The 16,416-nt window shown below is 65.6% G+C and overlaps 11 protein-coding genes across 12 annotated transcripts; 6 read left to right on the top strand and 5 right to left on the bottom strand.

The window, feature by feature from the left end:
• Positions 1–1,262: 1,262 nt before the first annotated feature.
• Positions 1,263–2,630, top strand: lovD_7 (Acyltransferase LovD; the record flags this gene model as incomplete). Its single annotated transcript, XM_062772631.1, has 3 exons — positions 1,263–1,484; positions 1,523–2,469; positions 2,523–2,630. The coding sequence occupies exons 1-3, from the start codon at positions 1,295–1,297 to the stop codon at positions 2,628–2,630; spliced, it is 1,245 nt and encodes a 414-aa protein (XP_062628615.1). The 5' UTR covers positions 1,263–1,294.
• Positions 2,631–3,499: 869 nt separating this feature from the next.
• On the top strand, positions 3,500–4,887 carry lipF (Carboxylesterase LipF; the record flags this gene model as incomplete). Its single annotated transcript, XM_062772630.1, has 3 exons — positions 3,500–4,068; positions 4,123–4,199; positions 4,241–4,887. 3 exons carry the CDS (start codon positions 3,500–3,502, stop codon positions 4,885–4,887), a joined length of 1,293 nt encoding a protein of 430 aa, XP_062628614.1.
• Positions 4,888–5,296: 409 nt separating this feature from the next.
• On the top strand, positions 5,297–6,578 carry pgdA (Peptidoglycan deacetylase). Its single transcript, XM_062772629.1, has 7 exons — positions 5,297–5,340; positions 5,375–5,407; positions 5,446–5,491; positions 5,532–5,677; positions 5,738–5,925; positions 5,970–6,302; positions 6,362–6,578. Exons 1-7 carry the CDS (start codon positions 5,321–5,323, stop codon positions 6,505–6,507), a joined length of 912 nt encoding a protein of 303 aa, XP_062628613.1. The 5' UTR covers positions 5,297–5,320; the 3' UTR covers positions 6,508–6,578.
• A 35-nt stretch (positions 6,579–6,613) lies between these two features.
• LOC62_04G006062 (uncharacterized protein) lies at positions 6,614–7,428 on the bottom strand (the record flags this gene model as incomplete). Its single annotated transcript, XM_062772628.1, has 2 exons — positions 6,614–6,991; positions 7,078–7,428. The coding sequence occupies 2 exons, from the start codon at positions 7,426–7,428 to the stop codon at positions 6,614–6,616; spliced, it is 729 nt and encodes a 242-aa protein (XP_062628612.1).
• Positions 7,429–7,614: 186 nt separating this feature from the next.
• On the bottom strand, positions 7,615–8,335 carry LOC62_04G006061 (uncharacterized protein; the record flags this gene model as incomplete). Its single annotated transcript, XM_062772627.1, has 3 exons — positions 7,615–7,926; positions 7,989–8,234; positions 8,282–8,335. 3 exons carry the CDS (start codon positions 8,333–8,335, stop codon positions 7,615–7,617), a joined length of 612 nt encoding a protein of 203 aa, XP_062628611.1.
• Positions 8,336–8,578: 243 nt separating this feature from the next.
• LOC62_04G006060 (uncharacterized protein) lies at positions 8,579–10,331 on the bottom strand. 2 transcript variants are annotated; one of them, XM_062772625.1, is made up of 5 exons: positions 10,013–10,331; positions 9,699–9,941; positions 9,105–9,663; positions 8,823–9,062; positions 8,579–8,785 (listed from the first exon to the last, which is right to left on the bottom strand). In XM_062772625.1, the coding sequence occupies exons 1-3, from the start codon at positions 10,061–10,063 to the stop codon at positions 9,340–9,342; spliced, it is 618 nt and encodes a 205-aa protein (XP_062628609.1). In that variant the 5' UTR covers positions 10,064–10,331; the 3' UTR covers positions 8,579–8,785; positions 8,823–9,062; positions 9,105–9,339. The 2 variants fall into 2 exon arrangements, with proteins under 2 accessions (XP_062628609.1, XP_062628610.1); XM_062772626.1 differs by having other exon boundaries at positions 9,105–9,941.
• Positions 10,332–10,588: 257 nt separating this feature from the next.
• LOC62_04G006059 (uncharacterized protein) lies at positions 10,589–11,745 on the bottom strand. The gene is made up of 3 exons (XM_062772624.1): positions 11,353–11,745; positions 11,060–11,296; positions 10,589–11,004 (listed from the first exon to the last, which is right to left on the bottom strand). Exons 1-3 carry the CDS (start codon positions 11,416–11,418, stop codon positions 10,657–10,659), a joined length of 651 nt encoding a protein of 216 aa, XP_062628608.1. The 5' UTR covers positions 11,419–11,745; the 3' UTR covers positions 10,589–10,656.
• A 91-nt stretch (positions 11,746–11,836) lies between these two features.
• Positions 11,837–12,683, bottom strand: LOC62_04G006058 (uncharacterized protein; the record flags this gene model as incomplete). Its single annotated transcript, XM_062772623.1, has 3 exons — positions 12,449–12,683; positions 12,151–12,396; positions 11,837–12,106 (listed from the first exon to the last, which is right to left on the bottom strand). Exons 1-3 carry the CDS (start codon positions 12,500–12,502, stop codon positions 11,837–11,839), a joined length of 570 nt encoding a protein of 189 aa, XP_062628607.1. The 5' UTR covers positions 12,503–12,683.
• A 421-nt stretch (positions 12,684–13,104) lies between these two features.
• On the top strand, positions 13,105–13,893 carry LOC62_04G006057 (uncharacterized protein; the record flags this gene model as incomplete). Its single annotated transcript, XM_062772622.1, has 3 exons — positions 13,105–13,152; positions 13,220–13,495; positions 13,543–13,893. The coding sequence occupies 3 exons, from the start codon at positions 13,105–13,107 to the stop codon at positions 13,891–13,893; spliced, it is 675 nt and encodes a 224-aa protein (XP_062628606.1).
• A 249-nt stretch (positions 13,894–14,142) lies between these two features.
• LOC62_04G006056 (uncharacterized protein) lies at positions 14,143–14,842 on the top strand (the record flags this gene model as incomplete). The annotated part of the gene is made up of 3 exons (XM_062772621.1): positions 14,143–14,190; positions 14,242–14,526; positions 14,579–14,842. 3 exons carry the CDS (start codon positions 14,143–14,145, stop codon positions 14,840–14,842), a joined length of 597 nt encoding a protein of 198 aa, XP_062628605.1.
• Positions 14,843–15,218: 376 nt separating this feature from the next.
• Positions 15,219–16,326, top strand: LOC62_04G006055 (uncharacterized protein; the record flags this gene model as incomplete). Its single annotated transcript, XM_062772620.1, has 3 exons — positions 15,219–15,266; positions 15,386–15,694; positions 15,763–16,326. 3 exons carry the CDS (start codon positions 15,219–15,221, stop codon positions 16,324–16,326), a joined length of 921 nt encoding a protein of 306 aa, XP_062628604.1.
• Positions 16,327–16,416: the final 90 nt, after the last annotated feature.

Here is a 16,416-nt window from a genome sequence, read left to right as displayed (position 1 = left end):
GCCCGTTGTCTGGCCTCGATTCTTTGCGAGTGGGGCACGTCACTCTGGCAACTCGGGGCATGCAGCGTGGGCCTCCCTTTTGTGCAGGCAGGCAGCTAGCTTCTGCCTTTGTGCACCGCGACACGCACGGCGCACAGAACGCAGCAGTCGTTGTCGGGCTTTTGTGCAGGCCGCTGCATGCCCATTGTCGTCGTCGTCGTCGTTGTCGTCGTTGTCGTCGTTGTCGTCGCCATTGGAGGGGGGCCGACTGCGTCGTCGCGTCTTTGTGCGCTGGACTGCCTCCACCGGCTTTTGCGGGGTGAGAACAATCGGGCTGTCGCGTGGCTGCCACGCGCGGGGTCCTTGCAATGTGGGAAAGAACAAGCAGAGATGCAGAGATCCAGACAATGCAGCATGCATGTAGAGGCGAGGGAGGGCAAAGAGGTGGGCATGGTGGGTAGGTGGCATTGTGTCGTTGCTGCACCTCTGCGGACGCATGCCGCGTCCTCGTCGTGAATCGACGACCCTCGCCTCGCCTTCGCGCTTGTCCCCGGGCCCGCCGGTAGACGCGTCGGCGCGGGGCATCCGAGGAATGGATGCTGATGCCCCGGGAACGGTGATGCATGCTTCCGGGCTCCCGGACATGCGGGGCGAGGCGAGGCGAGGCGAGGCGCGTCCAGTCGGTCGTGTGAGGCATGGGCATGGATGGTGACATACCTTTGCGTTGCAGGTGGTGGACGACGAGGCCGGCGCCGAGGTGAGTTGCTCGGATTCGTGAAGCGACAGCTGGCCATGACACGGCCCAGTGCCGCGATAATGGCAATCGCACGGCCGTGGACCAACACCGCGGCGGTCCTGATCAACGCCGTCGGCCTCGTTGTCGTCGAGCTGGCTGCAGGATGACACGGCCCTCGGTGTTGCGGTGCGTAGCGAGCGGCCACACACCACTTGACGCCATTTCACGGCCGCCGAGAGCCAGCTGGGGCCGGGTAAAGCGCTCTTGCTCGCCGCATCACATGACACCCCCCCCCCACCAAGCCAGCAGCCAGGACGGGTTAACGACGGGATAAGGACAGGCGGGATATCTACCTGCATACATGCACACATGCACCCCTGTGCCAAGTCTGACCTAATCGGCTCCCCATCAGCCTCGCTTCAACCGGCGTGCCGGCCCGCAGCGATTGCAGGAACCATCTGCCCGTGTGGGGCAGCCGCACTTGCCCGTGGCGTATATAGCGGGGGCCCGGTGGTGGCCGCTGCTGTTGTCTTGTCTTGGTACCCCACCTCCTTTACTCTCTGCTACATACACACCACCATGCCCACGCCCACGCTCTCTGCCGCCGCAAAGGCCAAGCTCGACGCGCTCCTCCACACGAGCGTGGCGCAGCCCGAGACCCCCGCGTTCGCATTCGCCGCCGCCACGGCCGACGAGCTGCTCTACTTCAACTCTGCGGGCGAGCGGGTCTGGGGATCCCCCGACAAGGGCCAGGTGGACGACACGACGCGTGAGTGTGCCCGGGCTCGTGCCAAGCTTACACACCAGTGTACCAGCTCTACTCGATGACCAAGCTCGTGACTGCCGTCGCGGCGCTGCAGCTCGTCGACGAGGGCAAGCTCGAGATCGACGACGGGGCGATCATCGAGCAGACGCTCCCTGAGCTCGCAGCGCGCCCGATCCTGAGCTATGACGCCGACGGCAAGGAAGTCCTCACGGCGCGCAAGAACCCCATCACGCTGCGCCGGCTCCTCTCGCACACGTCGGGACTGGGATACACGCTCTTCGACCCGCGCTACGTCCGCTGGATGAAGGACCACGGCAAGCCACAAACCTTGTTCATGTCGGCCGGGGGCGGGCTCGGCGCGCTCGAGATCCCGCTCCTCTTCGAGCCGGGCACGTCGTTCGTGTACGGCGTCGGTATCGACTGGGCCGGCGTGCTCGTCGAGCGGCTCAGCGGGCTCTCGCTTGAAGAGTACTTCCAGCAGCGCATCTTCAAACCGTTGGGCATCAAGAGCCTCACGTTCCACCTGACGCAGGAGTACATCGACGGCCTGCAGGCCGTGACTGACCGCAACGCCGAGGGCAAGCTGCACCTCGCACCGAGCCTGCGCGAGGTCGTCCCGCACACGATGAAGCAGTTCCACGGCGGAGACGGCCTGTACGGCACGGCCAAGGACTACGTCCGCTTCCTGCAGGGCGTGCTCGCGTCCGCCAAGCCGGGCGGGCTTGTCTCGCCAGAGAGCTACAAGTGGCTGTTCACCAACGTCCTGCCTGAGCGCGAGGGCACAACGGTGTACGAGGGCCTCACGGGCTTCTTGTCCCTCCTGCCCGTCGACAAGACGCTGCTCGCCGACACGGGCAAGGCGCTCGGGTACTCGCTCAGCCTGCAGCTCAACACCGTTGAAAGCGCGTATGGACGCAAGGCGGGCAGCGCGAGCTGGGGTGGGGCCGCCAAGACGATGTACTGGATCGACCCGGTGACGGGCGTCATTGTGAGTCACTGGAGTTGGGTGTTGGTTGAGGTCGAGGCTGACTGAATCCACAGGGTGCCGTGTTCACCCAAGTCCTCAATGGCAACCCTCTCGCCTCCACCGACTATGTTAACAACGTCTACTACAACTTTGAGCGCGAGCTCTACAACGTGTTGGAGTAGGGCGAGGCTTGAGAATCCTTGGGTTTTATAGGTCAACAGTCTGAAGCTATGAAAGGCGTAGGCGCGACTGAAGTGGGGTAGCGGGCAGATGAGAGGGGTGGCTCACGAACGCACGCCCCGACCAACCGGGGACCGTCGGTGGCCGACAAGATGGCGTGGTGAGGTTGACCCGTGGTCTCCCCAAGCTCTTGATGCTTAGCTTAATGACATGTACGTCTTCTTCACCTCCACCGTCCCCATGAGCGCACATGTACTCGCCGACGGCCGCTGCCTGTTACCTACAGGAGAAGTCGAGCTCTGGCTTCCTGCTCCCTGTATCACCTCGGGCGCATCTCCCTGCCCTCGGGCCCATGGGCCTCCGGGCGCCACCATGATCCCCATCTGGCTGACGAGAGCGGCGCCGATCAGCTACTGCCAAGCCGAAACAAGAAACAAGAAACAGTCCGCCACCGCAGGCAGGCCAGCGACACACGTGTCGCCAAGCGAGTGTTGTTGCCACAATCCAGCAATCCACACTACCTTACCCGCCCGGCATGCCGGCCGTGCCGCGCACAGCGTCGCAGCACACCGCACCCATCTGCGATCCACGCAGTCTCAGCGCAACCATCTCGCAATGTCGCTGAGCAAAGCGAACTTGGTAGTAGTGGTTCTCGCCGAGGCAGGCCGTCGCAAGGCCACTTTGCTCCCCGGTTGAAACTATAACCGCGGCTAGCTTACTCTCTCCCACCAGGTGCAGTGGCCGAACATCTCGGCGGCGACGACGACGCAACCAGCCCCAACACCGACTAGTGGAGCAAGTTGGAGCATCAACAACATATAACACCCACGTCGGTGCACAACCATGGCCTCTTAGCTCTTTTCCGCCCGCAATGAGCACCAAGCCAGTACCGAACGGGCACCCGACCAGCAGCGCAGCGTACAAGGCCGCGGCGGCGGGCCAAGTGGCGGCGCTGACCTCGCTCGAGGACCACGTCCGCGCGATCCCGGACGCGGGCGCGCGCGAGGGCCTCCAGAACCGGTGGGTCGCGCTCGCGTGGCTCCTGGCGTCCTTCTTCCTCGCCACTGCCGCCGTGCCGCTCCTCGCCGCGCGCTACTTCTTCGCCAGGCCACAGGGGTTCAACAGCTTCCCGGGCTACGTGCTGTGCCGCCTGATCGGCCTGACGCTGGTCACGCACCGCGCGATGCCGCCGATCGAGGACACGCGGAAGCGCGCACGCGCGCTCCAGCTCCTGCCCTTCCGCGGGCTGGACAAGCTCGTCAAGGTCGCCCAGGTTACCATCCCGCCGTTGTCGGACGCCGCGCGCCTGCGCCGCCCGCTGCCCGCGCCAGAGGTGGAAGGTATCCCCCTGCCGGGGTACATGCTCTCGCCGCCCGGCACGCGGCAGGGCGTGGCGCGCGCCGCTCCGGGCGAGAAGCTCGTCATCTACTTCCATGGAGGGTGAGTGTGGTCTTAGCTGGAAGGAAGCGAGAGGGAGGCTGATTTCGCCGATAGAGGGTACGTCGACGGCCACCCCCTGTCCCACACGTTCCCGTACAAGATTGCGAGGGACACGCGCACGCGTCTGTTCGGTGAGTATTGCACGCGAGCACGGCTGACGCGGCGCCCCCAGGCCCAACGTACCGCAAGGTGCTGGGCAACGCCGCGCTCCCCGCGCCCCTGGTCGACGCGTACGCCGCATGGGAGTATGTCCTCTCCCTCGGGTTCGAACCGCGGAATATCGTGCTCATGGGCGACTCGGCGGGCGGACACCTGTGCTTGTGGCTAGCACAGTACCTCACCGTTGCGGCGGCGCTCGAGGCGCACCGGGGGGGGGAAGCGGACGCCGACCCGGCCAGCCGGGTGCCGGGCGGGCTCGCGCTCTGCTCACCATGGTGCGACCTCACGCTGTCGGCCGAGTCATGGTCGCTCCTCGGGCGCGACTTCATCGTGCGCCACTACGTCCGCCACCTGAGCCGCGCGTGCTTGCGGTACTACACCGAGGCGGCGTGGTACGCTACGCCCATATCGCCCGTGTTCGCGCCAGAGGGGTACTGGCGCCCGTTTGCGCACATGCCTGTGTTTGTCAGCTACGGCCAGGACGAGGCGCTCGCCGACGAGGACAAGAGCGTCATTGCCGCCATGCGGCGGGACGGCGTCGACGTCCGCGTGTTTGAGGAGCCGGCCGGGCTGCACGTCGGGCCTATCACGCCGTGGAGCCTGCCCTCGGCGTATGAGGGGTTCGCCAAGGGCGTCATTGGCGTGCTGGCGGATCTGTAGCGACGATGGCGGGAGTGGCTGTTGATAGTTGTATTAATCGGTGTGGTCGCGCGACCATCGCGTCGCGCGCTGCCACCAAAGCATGAAATATTTCGTCTTCCCCTTGGCTCTACAGAGCACCGGGTACCGCTCAGCCGTCCGGCACTTGCTGGGGACCAGATAGAGACGGGGTCAAGCCGATCTGACACAGTCGGTGTAGCCATGCGGCACCATGCCTCGTGCCTGTTACCGCTGCGGGTTCCTACAATGCCCACGATAAGCGTCAGGTGATAGCGAGACGCCGACTGGGCGGACTCTGGGCGTCCGTCTCCTGTCGACGAGCGCCCCAGAGATATGCTTGGAGACGGGCTAGTATAAGAGGCGGCATGGGGACGGTGGGAAGCGGGTGTACCACCTTCACACTTGCCACTGTTTACCCACCACAACCACACACATGGGCCGTATCCTCGTAGCGTAAGTCACCGAGATAACCCCCCGTTGACGCCAGATTCGGCGTCGACGTCGACGCAGTCGCCGGCTGGTGAGTTGCCCTGTAGGTGCTGGCCCCGCTGACCCCAGGCTGGGCTCGTACGGCGGCGAGGACTCGCCGGCCGACATCTCGCGGGTATGTCCCCCACCGCTGCTCACGGCTCGCTTACACCCAGGGCCTGTTCGCCGGCGAGGTCGGCGTGCCACGCCTGCTCAAGCTGTTCACCAAGCACGGGATCAAGACGTCGTGGTTCATCCCCGGGCACAGCCTCGACACGTTCCCCGAGCAGCTTGCGGCGGTCCGCGACGCGGGGCACGAGATGTGAGCGGGGGAAGCGGGGGCGACGGACGGAGGGTGGGGGAGGGGCGCTGACACCCGCAGCGGCCTGCACGGCTACTCGCACGAAAACCCCACGTCGCTCACCATCGAGCAGCAGCGCGACATCCTCAACCGCACTTGGGACCAGATGGTCGCGTTTACGGGCAAGGCGCCGGAGGGCAGCGTTGCGCCGTGGTGGGAGGCGAGTGCGGAGGGGACCAAGTTGCTGCTTGACAAGGGGATCCGGTATGGTGCGTGCCGCGTCTGGCGTCAAGCAAGGGCGCTCACGCCGCAGACCACTCGCTCCAGCACCGCGACTCGCAGGCATACTTCGTGCGCATCAACGACAGCTGGAAGAAGATCGACTACGAGCAGCCGGCGGCCAGCTGGATGGAACCCGTCAAGCGCGGGGAGGACACTGGCCTCGTCGAAATCCCAGTCAACTGGGACCTGGACGACCTCCCGCCCATGCTCTTTATGAAGACGGCCGCCAACTCACATGGGTTCGTCGACGCGCACGTGATTGAGCAGAAGTGGAAAGACTGGTTCGAGTACCTGTATGAGAATGAGCGCGAGGAGGGGTTCATCATGCCGATCACGATCCACCCAGACGTTAGCGGGCGCCCGCGTGAGTGGCTCAGCAGGGCACAGGTGGTCAGCTACAGTACGTGCTAACGCCGCCCCCAGACGTCCTCCAGATGATCGACCGCTTCATCCGCTGGATCAACACCCATGACGGGGTCGAATGGGTAACGTTCAAGGAGATCGAGGCCGACTTTAGGGCGCGCCATAAGCCTGCCCCGGGCGCGCTGATGCCCAAGGGCGTGCTGTAGGGCGGCGGCGGGCGTGTTGCCTCATATGTAACTTGTAGCCCGAGTTGAGTGCCCGTGACAATGAATGCCAGATCCATCGTCTGTAGAGTACAGCTAGCTCGGAGCCTCACCGCGTAGAGTACGGCTCGGCGCTCTCGCTCCTCCGGCGCGCGTATTCCGCGTTGGCGCGTAACGCGCGCTGGGGCGTACTGAGCCTCTCCGACGCCGACGAGCTGCGACGTACCTCCGCAACGAAGCTCGCATCGCACTCACGGTGCTCGTGCAGGCTCGGCGCGGAGGGGGGGACGACGATCTTGCCCCCTGCAAGCACGGCCTCGTGCGCCGGCAAGCGCTCGCTCACGCGTACCCTTGTATTCGCAAACTCGTGCGCTACGCGCCGCATCTCGGCTGTTGGCGGCGGGTCGTTCCACCGCAGCTTCCAGGCCCAGATCTCTTGCCTGCGCTTGGTGAGTTCTGAGAGCTTGAACTTGTATGCTGGGCGGTACTGGGAGCGAGCGGGCGTCAGCTCGCGAGCATGGTGTGAAAGCTGGGATATGGAGATCGCCACACCCCACGCCCCACCCCACCCACCACGTTCCGCTCCCCCGCTTGCATGCGCCGAAACACATCCCCCGGGATAGCAGCCACCTCGTCATCGGGCTTCATGACCCGCGACCCGGCGACGGCGTCGGCAATGCACCACATCCAGCGCCCGCTTTCAGTGGACCAGAAGGACGCGTTGGGGACGACGACGCCCGCGAGCCACGTCGTGGTCGGCACATGGCGGTAGGCGAGGTACTGGAATGTGCGCTTTTTGAGCCTGTCTGCGCCGGGGTGCTGCGCGAGGTCAGCTATGTACGTGGTGTTGGCTGGGGGTCGTGGGCGTACCACATCGCACGAGTGCGGGGCGAAGAGCGCAGATGACCCCAGACGCGTCGACATGCGGGCAAGTTGGAGAGGAATGAGTAGGAGATGATAAATCTGATGAGGGAGGGACGCTGAGCTCGACCTTTGGGGCGGGTGCCGCCACGCTCGTGCCACTCTCTTCTCCCTGGTGACCAGCGAGCGTGACATGCACGGGCGGGCGGGGCTTCTAAACTGTCTACATATCCCCTTCTCCTCGCCCATTCACTCCTCCTCCTCCTCCTCCGCCTCCTCCGCGATCGCCCGGTCGGCCTGCAGTCGCTCCGCCTCGGCCACGAAACTCGCATCGCAGTCGTCGTGCGTGCCCGAGCTGGGCGCGAGCGCCGCCGCCCGGCCCACATGCTCTGGCCCGTGCGAGCTCAGACCTTCGACCTGCCGCACGCGCATGTTGGCGAACGCGTGGGCCACCTGGCGCATCTCTTCTGTTGGCGGCGGGGTCGCCCACGCAGCGTACCCGCATATACTGCGCCGGCGCTCGGCCAGCGCCTCGAGCTTGAACTTGTATGCAGGCATGTACTGGAGCGTGAGTTAGCCTTGCCTTGCCTTCCTGGCCAAGTTTGCCAAGACTGCAAGCCCACCACATCCTTCTCGACCCGCGCCATACGCTCAAACACCCCCCTTGGAATGGCCACCACGTCCCCGTCGGCCCGCGTAATCCGTGCACCGCTCACGCAGGTCGCTATGCGCCACATGAACATGCGCTGCCGGGGGTCAAAGTACGACTCGTCACCGATGGCCATGCCTGCCAGCCAGGTAGAGTACGGCCCCCACTTGTACGCGAGGAACTGGAGCGAGCGGACGGGGAGGTTGTCGTGGCCTAGGCGCTGGCGTCGTTAGCGGACGCAGCAGGCGGAGCGACACGACGACGCACATAGCCGTTTCGGTGAGGACTGAAGATGGGATACTGGCCCAGGTTGGTCGTCATGGTTAGGTGGGTCGTGAGTATGTCGTCGTAGAGGAGGAAAGAGAGCTGACTTTTGTTTGTCAGGACAAACAAACGGCAAGGTCGACACGGCCGACAGGATCTCGTGGCATGTGGCGCCCGCCACCGCGCGCGGACCGCCACACGTCCACCAGCCCTCCTCCGAGCAAGCCGGCGAGCAAGACTAAGGCTTTCTCAGCTCCTGGCATTCGGCGGCAACAACAGCAGCAGCTGTATCAAGCTAAATGGCACAGGTGACAACACCCTACATACACGACGTCACTACCACAGCGCGTCGCTCCGCTTCTGCAAGGCATGCGAGTCGCCCTCGACGGCGCGGACGTGTTTATGCGCGGCATGGTGCGCGAGCGTCTTGAGCAAGGCCGCGGGGTCGAAGCGGTGCGCCGGCGCAGCCTTGAGCTTGGCGAGTTCCTTGTCGTATGCCGGCCAGTACTGGCGTCAACAGTCGCCTCCCCCCATCGCCACCCACCACATCCTCCTCGTCGCGCCACAGCCGCCGATACTCGTCATAACTAACAGCCTTGACCTCGGTGTCCCTCCGCTCCTCTTGCCGGCCGCGAACAGTCATGAAACTCCACACCCACACGCCCTTGCGGTCATAGTGCGACTCGAAGTCGTCCACCTCGGCGCCGAACCATGTGGCTCCGTCCAGGCGGCGGTAGGCGAGGTACTGGAAGTGGTGGGTATGGACCGAGCCTGCGCCGACTGTCTGGGGGTGTCAGCGGTGCGGACAGCGGCCGTCGCCACCCACCCAATGATTGCGGAAAGGCGCGTCCTGCCCGTTTACGTGCAGCGACATGGTGGCGAATGTGTCGTGCGAGACGTGCGCTCGCTGTAGTGTATTTGTTCTTCCCCGCAGGGCTCCAAGCGAACCACCCCGTATATGGACGCCGGTGGTCGATGCGACGCAGGTGCCACCAGCTTTCCGGGCCGGGTGTATCGAACAAGCCTGCCTCCTCTCACATCTACATACACTACATACACCATCACAACGTGCTCTTCCCCGCCGTCGTGCCCACAATGTCCTCCATGCCAGCCCCCGAAGCCCAGCTCCCATGGCGATATCGCCCCGTCAAGGCCCACACCTCGCGCCAGAAGAGCGCGTCGCACTCGTCGTGCTTGCTCACCCGGTCCGGCGGGTACCGGGGCGGCAGCCCCTCGCCTACCCTTACACGCGAGTGGGCGAACGCCAGCGCGGCGGCCGTCATCTCCTCGCGTGGCGGCGGGTCGGTCCATTCCGCGCGTTGGCCCCAGATGTCGCGCCGGCGGGACTGGAGGGACGCGAGCTTGCGCTTGTATGCCGGCCAGAACTGTCATCAGCCGTAATCCCTCTGGCGGCACTCACAACGCCAATCTCAACGCCGACCAGCCGCTCATACTCGGCCCCCGAGATGCCCGCCGCCTCACTATCGCGCACGTTGCGTACCTCGCCGCGCGGACTGACACCGCTCCACACATAGTCGCGCGCGCCACGGTCGTATCCGCTGAATGTGGGCTCTACGCGCGCAGCGAACCACGTAGACTCGCCAGGCAGGCGGTACGCGACGTACTGCAGCGCGTTGCGGTTGAACCTGTCCGGGTCCGGGCGCTGGGCTTTCGTCAGCTTCCGTACATGCTGCCTGGGTTGCTAGCCCATGCCCATGCCCATGCCCCACTCACCAGACCCGCAGCGTATGGCTGGTGTGTCGGCCGGTTGAGATATGTCGACATGGTGTTTGCTGGTGTGCTGCTGTGGCGCAGCGCTGGCCTGCTCCGCTCAAGTAGTCTGCCGCCGGGGCGAAGTCACACGGTATTATTGGTCGGCGCGCTCCTCGTGGGTTGCTCAGTGTGCACGAGGTGAGGCGAGAAGCAATATGCTGTCGGTCCGTGGGCAGAAGTGTGAGTGTGCTGCTGTTATTTGAGGCCAAGCTGGAGCTGAGGCCAAGCAAGTTGCCGAGGCGCCGAGCGGTGCGCCACTGATTCCAGGCCGACGCCGCGGCGGGCGCTCGTAGCCGGCCGGCCGGCACGGCACACGACCAGATGCATGCGACCATGCATGTCCTCGCAGCCCTGTAGCAGCTCAGTTGGCCTTGGCCCTCATCGTACCCCGCCGCTGCGCCACAGAGCGTGTCGGCCCGAGTCGCCCCGGTCGCGTCCGTCCGGCTTGGCACGGAGCGTCGTGGCGTTTCTCTGCCGGAGTATTTGTGCCGCCGCCGTTGCAGATCGGACTCGACGTCAGTGTCGACAGAGCGTCAGAACCACGACCAGCTGCATACAACCAACGCGCCTGCCTCGTTCCCACGCCCACGCGCCCCCCACTCATCTCACGCTACGCCCACACGGCGGCTGGTGCCGGCGCTGGCAGTGCTCCGGGTATACACTGGCGCGGGCTTGCTCGCCCAGTACTTGACTGGAAAGGCGGCGCGGACCTCGGCCACAAACTCGCCGTCGCCCTCGGTGTGCGCGCGCAGATCGGCGACGTGGGCGGGAAGCCCCTGCCAGTGTTCTGTCCTTGCGAGCTCCGAGACGCCGAGCGCAAAGTCGTGCGCGACCGCCTGGGTTGCTAGGGGAAGCGGTGGCGGGGGGTCCGGCCAAGCATGGCCGGATAGTCTCCACAGGTGCTGTCGCCTTGCCTGCAGCGCTTGTGTCTTCCACGCGTGTGCGGGCCAGTACTGGGCTTTCGTTAGCATCCATTGTGACAGAGCACGACGGCACCACCACACCCACCACACACTCCTCGGCCTCCACTAGCCGAAGGTACTCGTCCCGCTCGATCGCCTTGACCTTGCTATCGGGCACCAAGAGGTCGCCAGCGCGCCGCGAGCGCACGACCCAGAAGTACTCGCCCGACTCGTCCCACTGTGGCATGGGGCTCGCGACCTGGCCTGCGAACCACGCGCAGGATACATGGCGAAAAGCGACAAAGGTGAATATGCGGCCGAGGGGGTTGAGGTCGCGCAGGTTCTGGGCGTGTGTCAGCGAGCGGAGTGCCATTAGCGGGCCGTAGTACTTGGACGTACAGTGCCAGTGTACCCCGTGAACCCCTTTGCGTGTGGCTTTTCGATTCCTTGGACGTTGAGAGACATGATGAGTTGAAGGAGGGCGATGATCGCTCCTGCTGTGAGGTTTTTTGTTGTTTGCGCCGGCGTCGCTTGCCGCGCCCTTTGCTCGTGTCTGTGCGTGACGAGGTGCGAAGGAGGTGGCGTTGTTACCTGTCACGGGGTGATTCAGCCCGCAACGCCTCGCCTCGAAATCGTCGTGGTCGTCGATGCATGGGTCGCAGGGCGAGAAGGTGGTGGATGGTCGAGTCGTGGGGGTGTGAGTGACTGAGTGAGATGGGAAAGGGCATGTCGCCGCCGGGTTGCAAGCGCCACAAGTGGCGACACCACCGCCAGCAGCAGCAGCAGCAGCAGCAGCAGCGACTAACATCGTGACGGTCGTTCATCGTGATATGTACCACCCTGGCCACCCCAGCAACATGCACAGTCCACACTACTACCCACACTAGCTCGGGATGCCCTGCACCTCGCTCCAAAACAAGTGGTCGCACTCGTCATGCTTGTCAAAGTCGTCCTCCTCCGCCGGCGTCGTCTCAGTCGGGCTGGCATCGTCGACGACCTTGACGCGCGCATGTGCGATCCACAGGGCGGTGGACTTGAGCTCGTCGGTCACGGGCACAGGGGCAGTGGGCTCGGGGACGTCCGAGGCCGATGTCCAGATGTTGGACCGGCGGTGCTGCAGCGCGGCGAGCTTGCGGTCGTATGCGGGCCAGAACTGACCGTCAGCTCCTCACTCCCCCCGTCCTCCCCGTCACCCACAACCCGCTCCTCGCCCAGCTTGAGATCATGGTACTGGTTCCACCCGATCGCGGCCACCTCGGCATCCGGCCGCGTGATGCGCTCCCCCTTGACCGTGGTGATCCCCCGTACAAAGGTGCGCGAGTGCGCGTCCCACCCCGAGAGGGGGAGGAAGACTGCACCGCCAAACCATGTCTCGGCCGACTCGGGGCGGCGGTAGGCAATGTAGTGGAACGTGCGGATCGGGTAGCGTGCTGCGCCTGCGCGCTGGGCGTGGAGGTGAGCTGATAGCATGTGACAAGAGGTGCCGACGACGTACCCATCCTCTGGCGTAGGGGCCGGTGATGGGCTTGCCTTCAAACTTTGTTGACATTGCGTGCGGGGCAGGCGGGCGAGGTTCGAGGCACAAGGTGGTGTGAGTGGCGAGCTCTGAGTGGGCAGTGCAGCAGCAGTCTAGATGGTGACAATGGCAGCACGAGGTGTGAGTATCTATCTCTCTTATCCTGTAGCTGTTGTTGCTGCGCTCGTCGTTGCATTGTCCGCCCGATACGAAGCACGTTGTAGCTGCTGTCGCCCGCCAGCGCCACTGCCATCATGCACGCTGGCCCCCGTGCACACCATCGTCGTCGGCCTCTTGCCACCTGCCCGACTGTCCACCCGCCGCAGAGATGCGCGCGCGACCGGTGCTCTGATCACTGCTGCTGCTTCTGCATCCTTTCATTGACACGGGCTGTAGCTGTACTCGTCACGGCCAGAGGTCCGACCACAACATCAAGTGTCCGAGCGAGACGACGACGTGCTGCGAGCTCGTGCCGCCGCCCCGCCCGCCCGCCCGCCCGCCCGCTCGCTCCGCCTCTCCCTCGCCTGGTCGTCCAACCCCCCTCCGTCCCACCCACCTCGCATCAACTTTGCACTTTGCTCACTCACCCTCACGCTCACGGCCCGTTTCTCGCCCACTCGCCCCCACCACCCACAATGTCGACATTCACCGACGGCGAGCCGTCCCCCCACGCCCATGGATGGGTAGGTACAGCGGCCTCACCCCCTTCAACCAACCCCAGTCACTGACCACCCACCCACCCACACCCAGCGCTACGCACCCGCGCCAGACGACGCGTCCAAACGGCCAGCAAAGTACCTCGCCTTCCAGCGCGGGTGCGCCCCGAGCCTGTGGTTCCCGGCCCTTGTGCGCGCGGAACAATCCTACAGGGACAAGAAGGACGGTGAATGGGTGTGGGGGCTCGACGCGGTCGGCGCCGAGGGGTGGCGCCGGCGCAGTAGTACTGGCAAGTGGCGGCGTGATGCCGAGGTGCGCGGTATCGGCGAGGCCGAGTTTGAGCGGCTGAGGGTCGACGAGGCGAAGCTGGTGCGTGTGGTATCCCCAACTGGGAAAGGCGCTGACTCAGGCGACAGTTCTGGCCGGCATACAGGTGGAAACAAGCGCACCTCCGCCCGCGCCTCCGACAAAGCTGGGACATTACGCATCTGCCGCTATCCCCAGTGCTCGAGGACACCCTGCACGAGGTGGCGATGGCGTATGCCGAGCGGCAGATTGGCAGTCTCACGCCGGACCAGGCCGAGGCACTACGTTCTGGCAAGGCTGCTTTCGTGGGCGACGAGAGCGAGCCCCATGACGAGTGTGACGCCGCCGTCGAGAGCGAGCTCGTGGCGTGGAGACGGAGATGGGTGCAGGGCTGTGTCCAGCTCGGCATCGATCCCAAGCTTCGGCGGCAGCCTAGTGGCGGGGGCGCGAGTGTGAGGTAGTGAGAAGAGAAGCAGCAACAAGCTATGTATGGGTTCTGTGGTTCTGATGCGAGCTGCGACGATGCGATGCACACCTGTGACGATGTGACGACTGGCGTCACGATCGCCCACTGTCTGCGCCTTGCCGCATCGCTTGGGCCACGATGCTCGCTGCTCGCCACCACGGGTGCCCTTATGCACGGTCACATGCATGATGAGCAACGTCACAACGTCCAGCCAGGTGCTCCTAACATCCCTCCAGCCTCCACCATGTCCAAGACAGTCAACGGCGTCGCCGCGCCACTCCGCAGCGGGCTGGTGAGCCGCTCCCCTCCCGCCACCACCGCTCGCGGCCGCTCACACGCGCAGACCTACGGCACCGCCGCCCCGTCAACCTTCCACCTCATAGCCTACCGGCACGTCCACGGCTCGTCCTGGTTCGCAGGCTTCGTGCAGCACCCGTCGCTCCTGCGCGACGCCGCACCGCGGTGGGACAGCACCCGCCGGGAATGGATCCACAGCGTGTGGGCGTTCGTCGTGCCCGACGGCGCACCGTTCAGCGCGTCCCTGGAAGCGCTGGAACGCGCAGACGGCGACGTGGTGGCGGTCACGCAGGCGGAGTGGACGCGTCTCTCCCAGCGGGAGGAGTATGTCGTGAGTGGCGCGTCGCCGTTGCTGGGGCGAGGGCGAGCTGACCGCGCACCAGTTCTGGCCCGCATACCGCTTCAAACTCCAGCGCGGCTCCGACCCCGCCAGCGCGCTAGCGTACGCGCACCGCGTGGTCCGTCACACGCCCGACGAGGTCGTGTGGCGCGCGGTGGAGCATGGGCAGGGGGTCCACCCCGCCGAGTGGGCGGGGTTCGAGGCGCGGACAGAGGACGCCCCGCCGCCGCCGCCGCCTATCGTCGTCGTGTCGGCTGCTACCCCGACGCGTGCGGAAGCTCGCAGAGGGTGGAGAATGGTCGCGTAGTGCGAGTGCGAGGGAGCGAGAGATGCAGCGAGAGATAGAAGTATTGCCTCCAGACGGCCCGGGTGGCACACTGACCCACCCCGCTCGCTCGCCACACCCCTGTCGGTGGGCATTGCGCACCCCTACCCCACCGAGCAGGCAGCACCCAGCACAACCCCCCCCCCCCGGCGCTTGGGGGTTTCTCGGCGCCGACAGAGGGCATGGATGGGGCACCGGCGTTACCCAGCCGTCAGCCGTAATCCTCATCCCTCGTGCTCTCGCTCGCGCCCGGCGGCCTGAGCCGCTGCTCGCTGCTGGTGCTGCTGGTGCCGCTGCTGCTGCCGCTGACTTGAACAGCCGTATCTCATCTCGTTTCTCCCTCCCACCACCACCCACCATGGCTGCAGAGGTGCACGGCGTGCAGAGCCCCATCCAGAACCGCTGGGTAAGTGGGGTGTCGGGGCTGTACAAGCCGTCTCGTGCCCGCCACGGGGGTCGCACACGTGCTCGCGACTCCTGGAACCCTCCTCCCCGCCCGCTCGCGCGCTGACGCGCGCTCGCTAGTCGTACGGCCTCTCCGGCCCCTACCGCCACGAGTTTGCCTACCTCGCCTTCCAGCACGCCCACGGGCGCGGCTGGTTCGCGGGCACGGTGCTGGGCGACGCGCCGGCAGTGAGCGTCGTCACACCGCGGTGGAACCACGACCGGCTCGAGTGGGAGCATGTTATCTGGGCGCGGACGAGCCCGCGCGCTGTCGTCGGTGAGGGTGATGAGGACGGCGAGGACTGGGAGCGGGTTGAGCGTGCCGATTCGGCGGTGCGCGCGATTAGCTTGGCCGAGTTTCAGCGGATCGAGCGGGCTGTGAATGTCGTGGTAAGTGGACTGGGCTGGGCTGGGGGCCGAGTGGGCTCGCTTGCTGACACTCGCTCGCTCGCGCGCAGTTCTGGCCGGCATACCATGCCAAATTCAATGCCCTCGAGGCGCGCCGCCTCGCTATCTGGCTGCACGCCGGGATCGACAAGGACGACCTCCTCCCGCCGCCTACGGACGTGCAGGCCGCGGCGTACAGCTACGCGCACAAGCTGAGCGGGGACGCGGTGGACGAGGTCGACATCGCGGCGTACAGCAGCGGCAACCGCCGCGTCGACGACGAGATCGCGCTCGTGACGCACGACGAGCTCGACGGGCTCTTCATGGCGCAGGTCACCGAGTGGCGGTACGGGCGCGGCGCGGCCGCTGTGAGCGCCGTCAAGTGGCGTGACGACGACAGCGTCGCTGGCTCGCCGGTGGAAGCGTCGTACCGCCGCGTTCCGTCCAGTTCGGCGCTTGTGGCGGCTGCGAGCAGCGTCGCCGTCACCCACCACGGCCACGGCATCCACCCCAAGCCGGTCGCCTTTCACAGCGTCGCGCGAGGACACGGGCACGGACACCGCGGCTCGTCGCTCGTGTGGGGCTCGCCGCCTGTCGGCACGGAGGTGCAGCCGCTGTACGAGATGTACGAGTAGTGTATGCTAGTGCTTCTGCGTCTGCGTTGGGTATGCTTCTGCGTCATGCTTCCTTCGTACTTGCTTACATCTGCCGCCTGCGCTGCCTGC

Source organism: Vanrija pseudolonga, chromosome 4 (assembly GCF_020906515.1).
Source record: "Vanrija pseudolonga chromosome 4, complete sequence".
Lineage (NCBI taxonomy): Eukaryota > Fungi > Basidiomycota > Tremellomycetes > Trichosporonales > Trichosporonaceae > Vanrija > Vanrija pseudolonga.
Note: the sequence above shows the minus strand (reverse complement) of the source record. Positions and strands in the feature narration are given on the sequence as shown.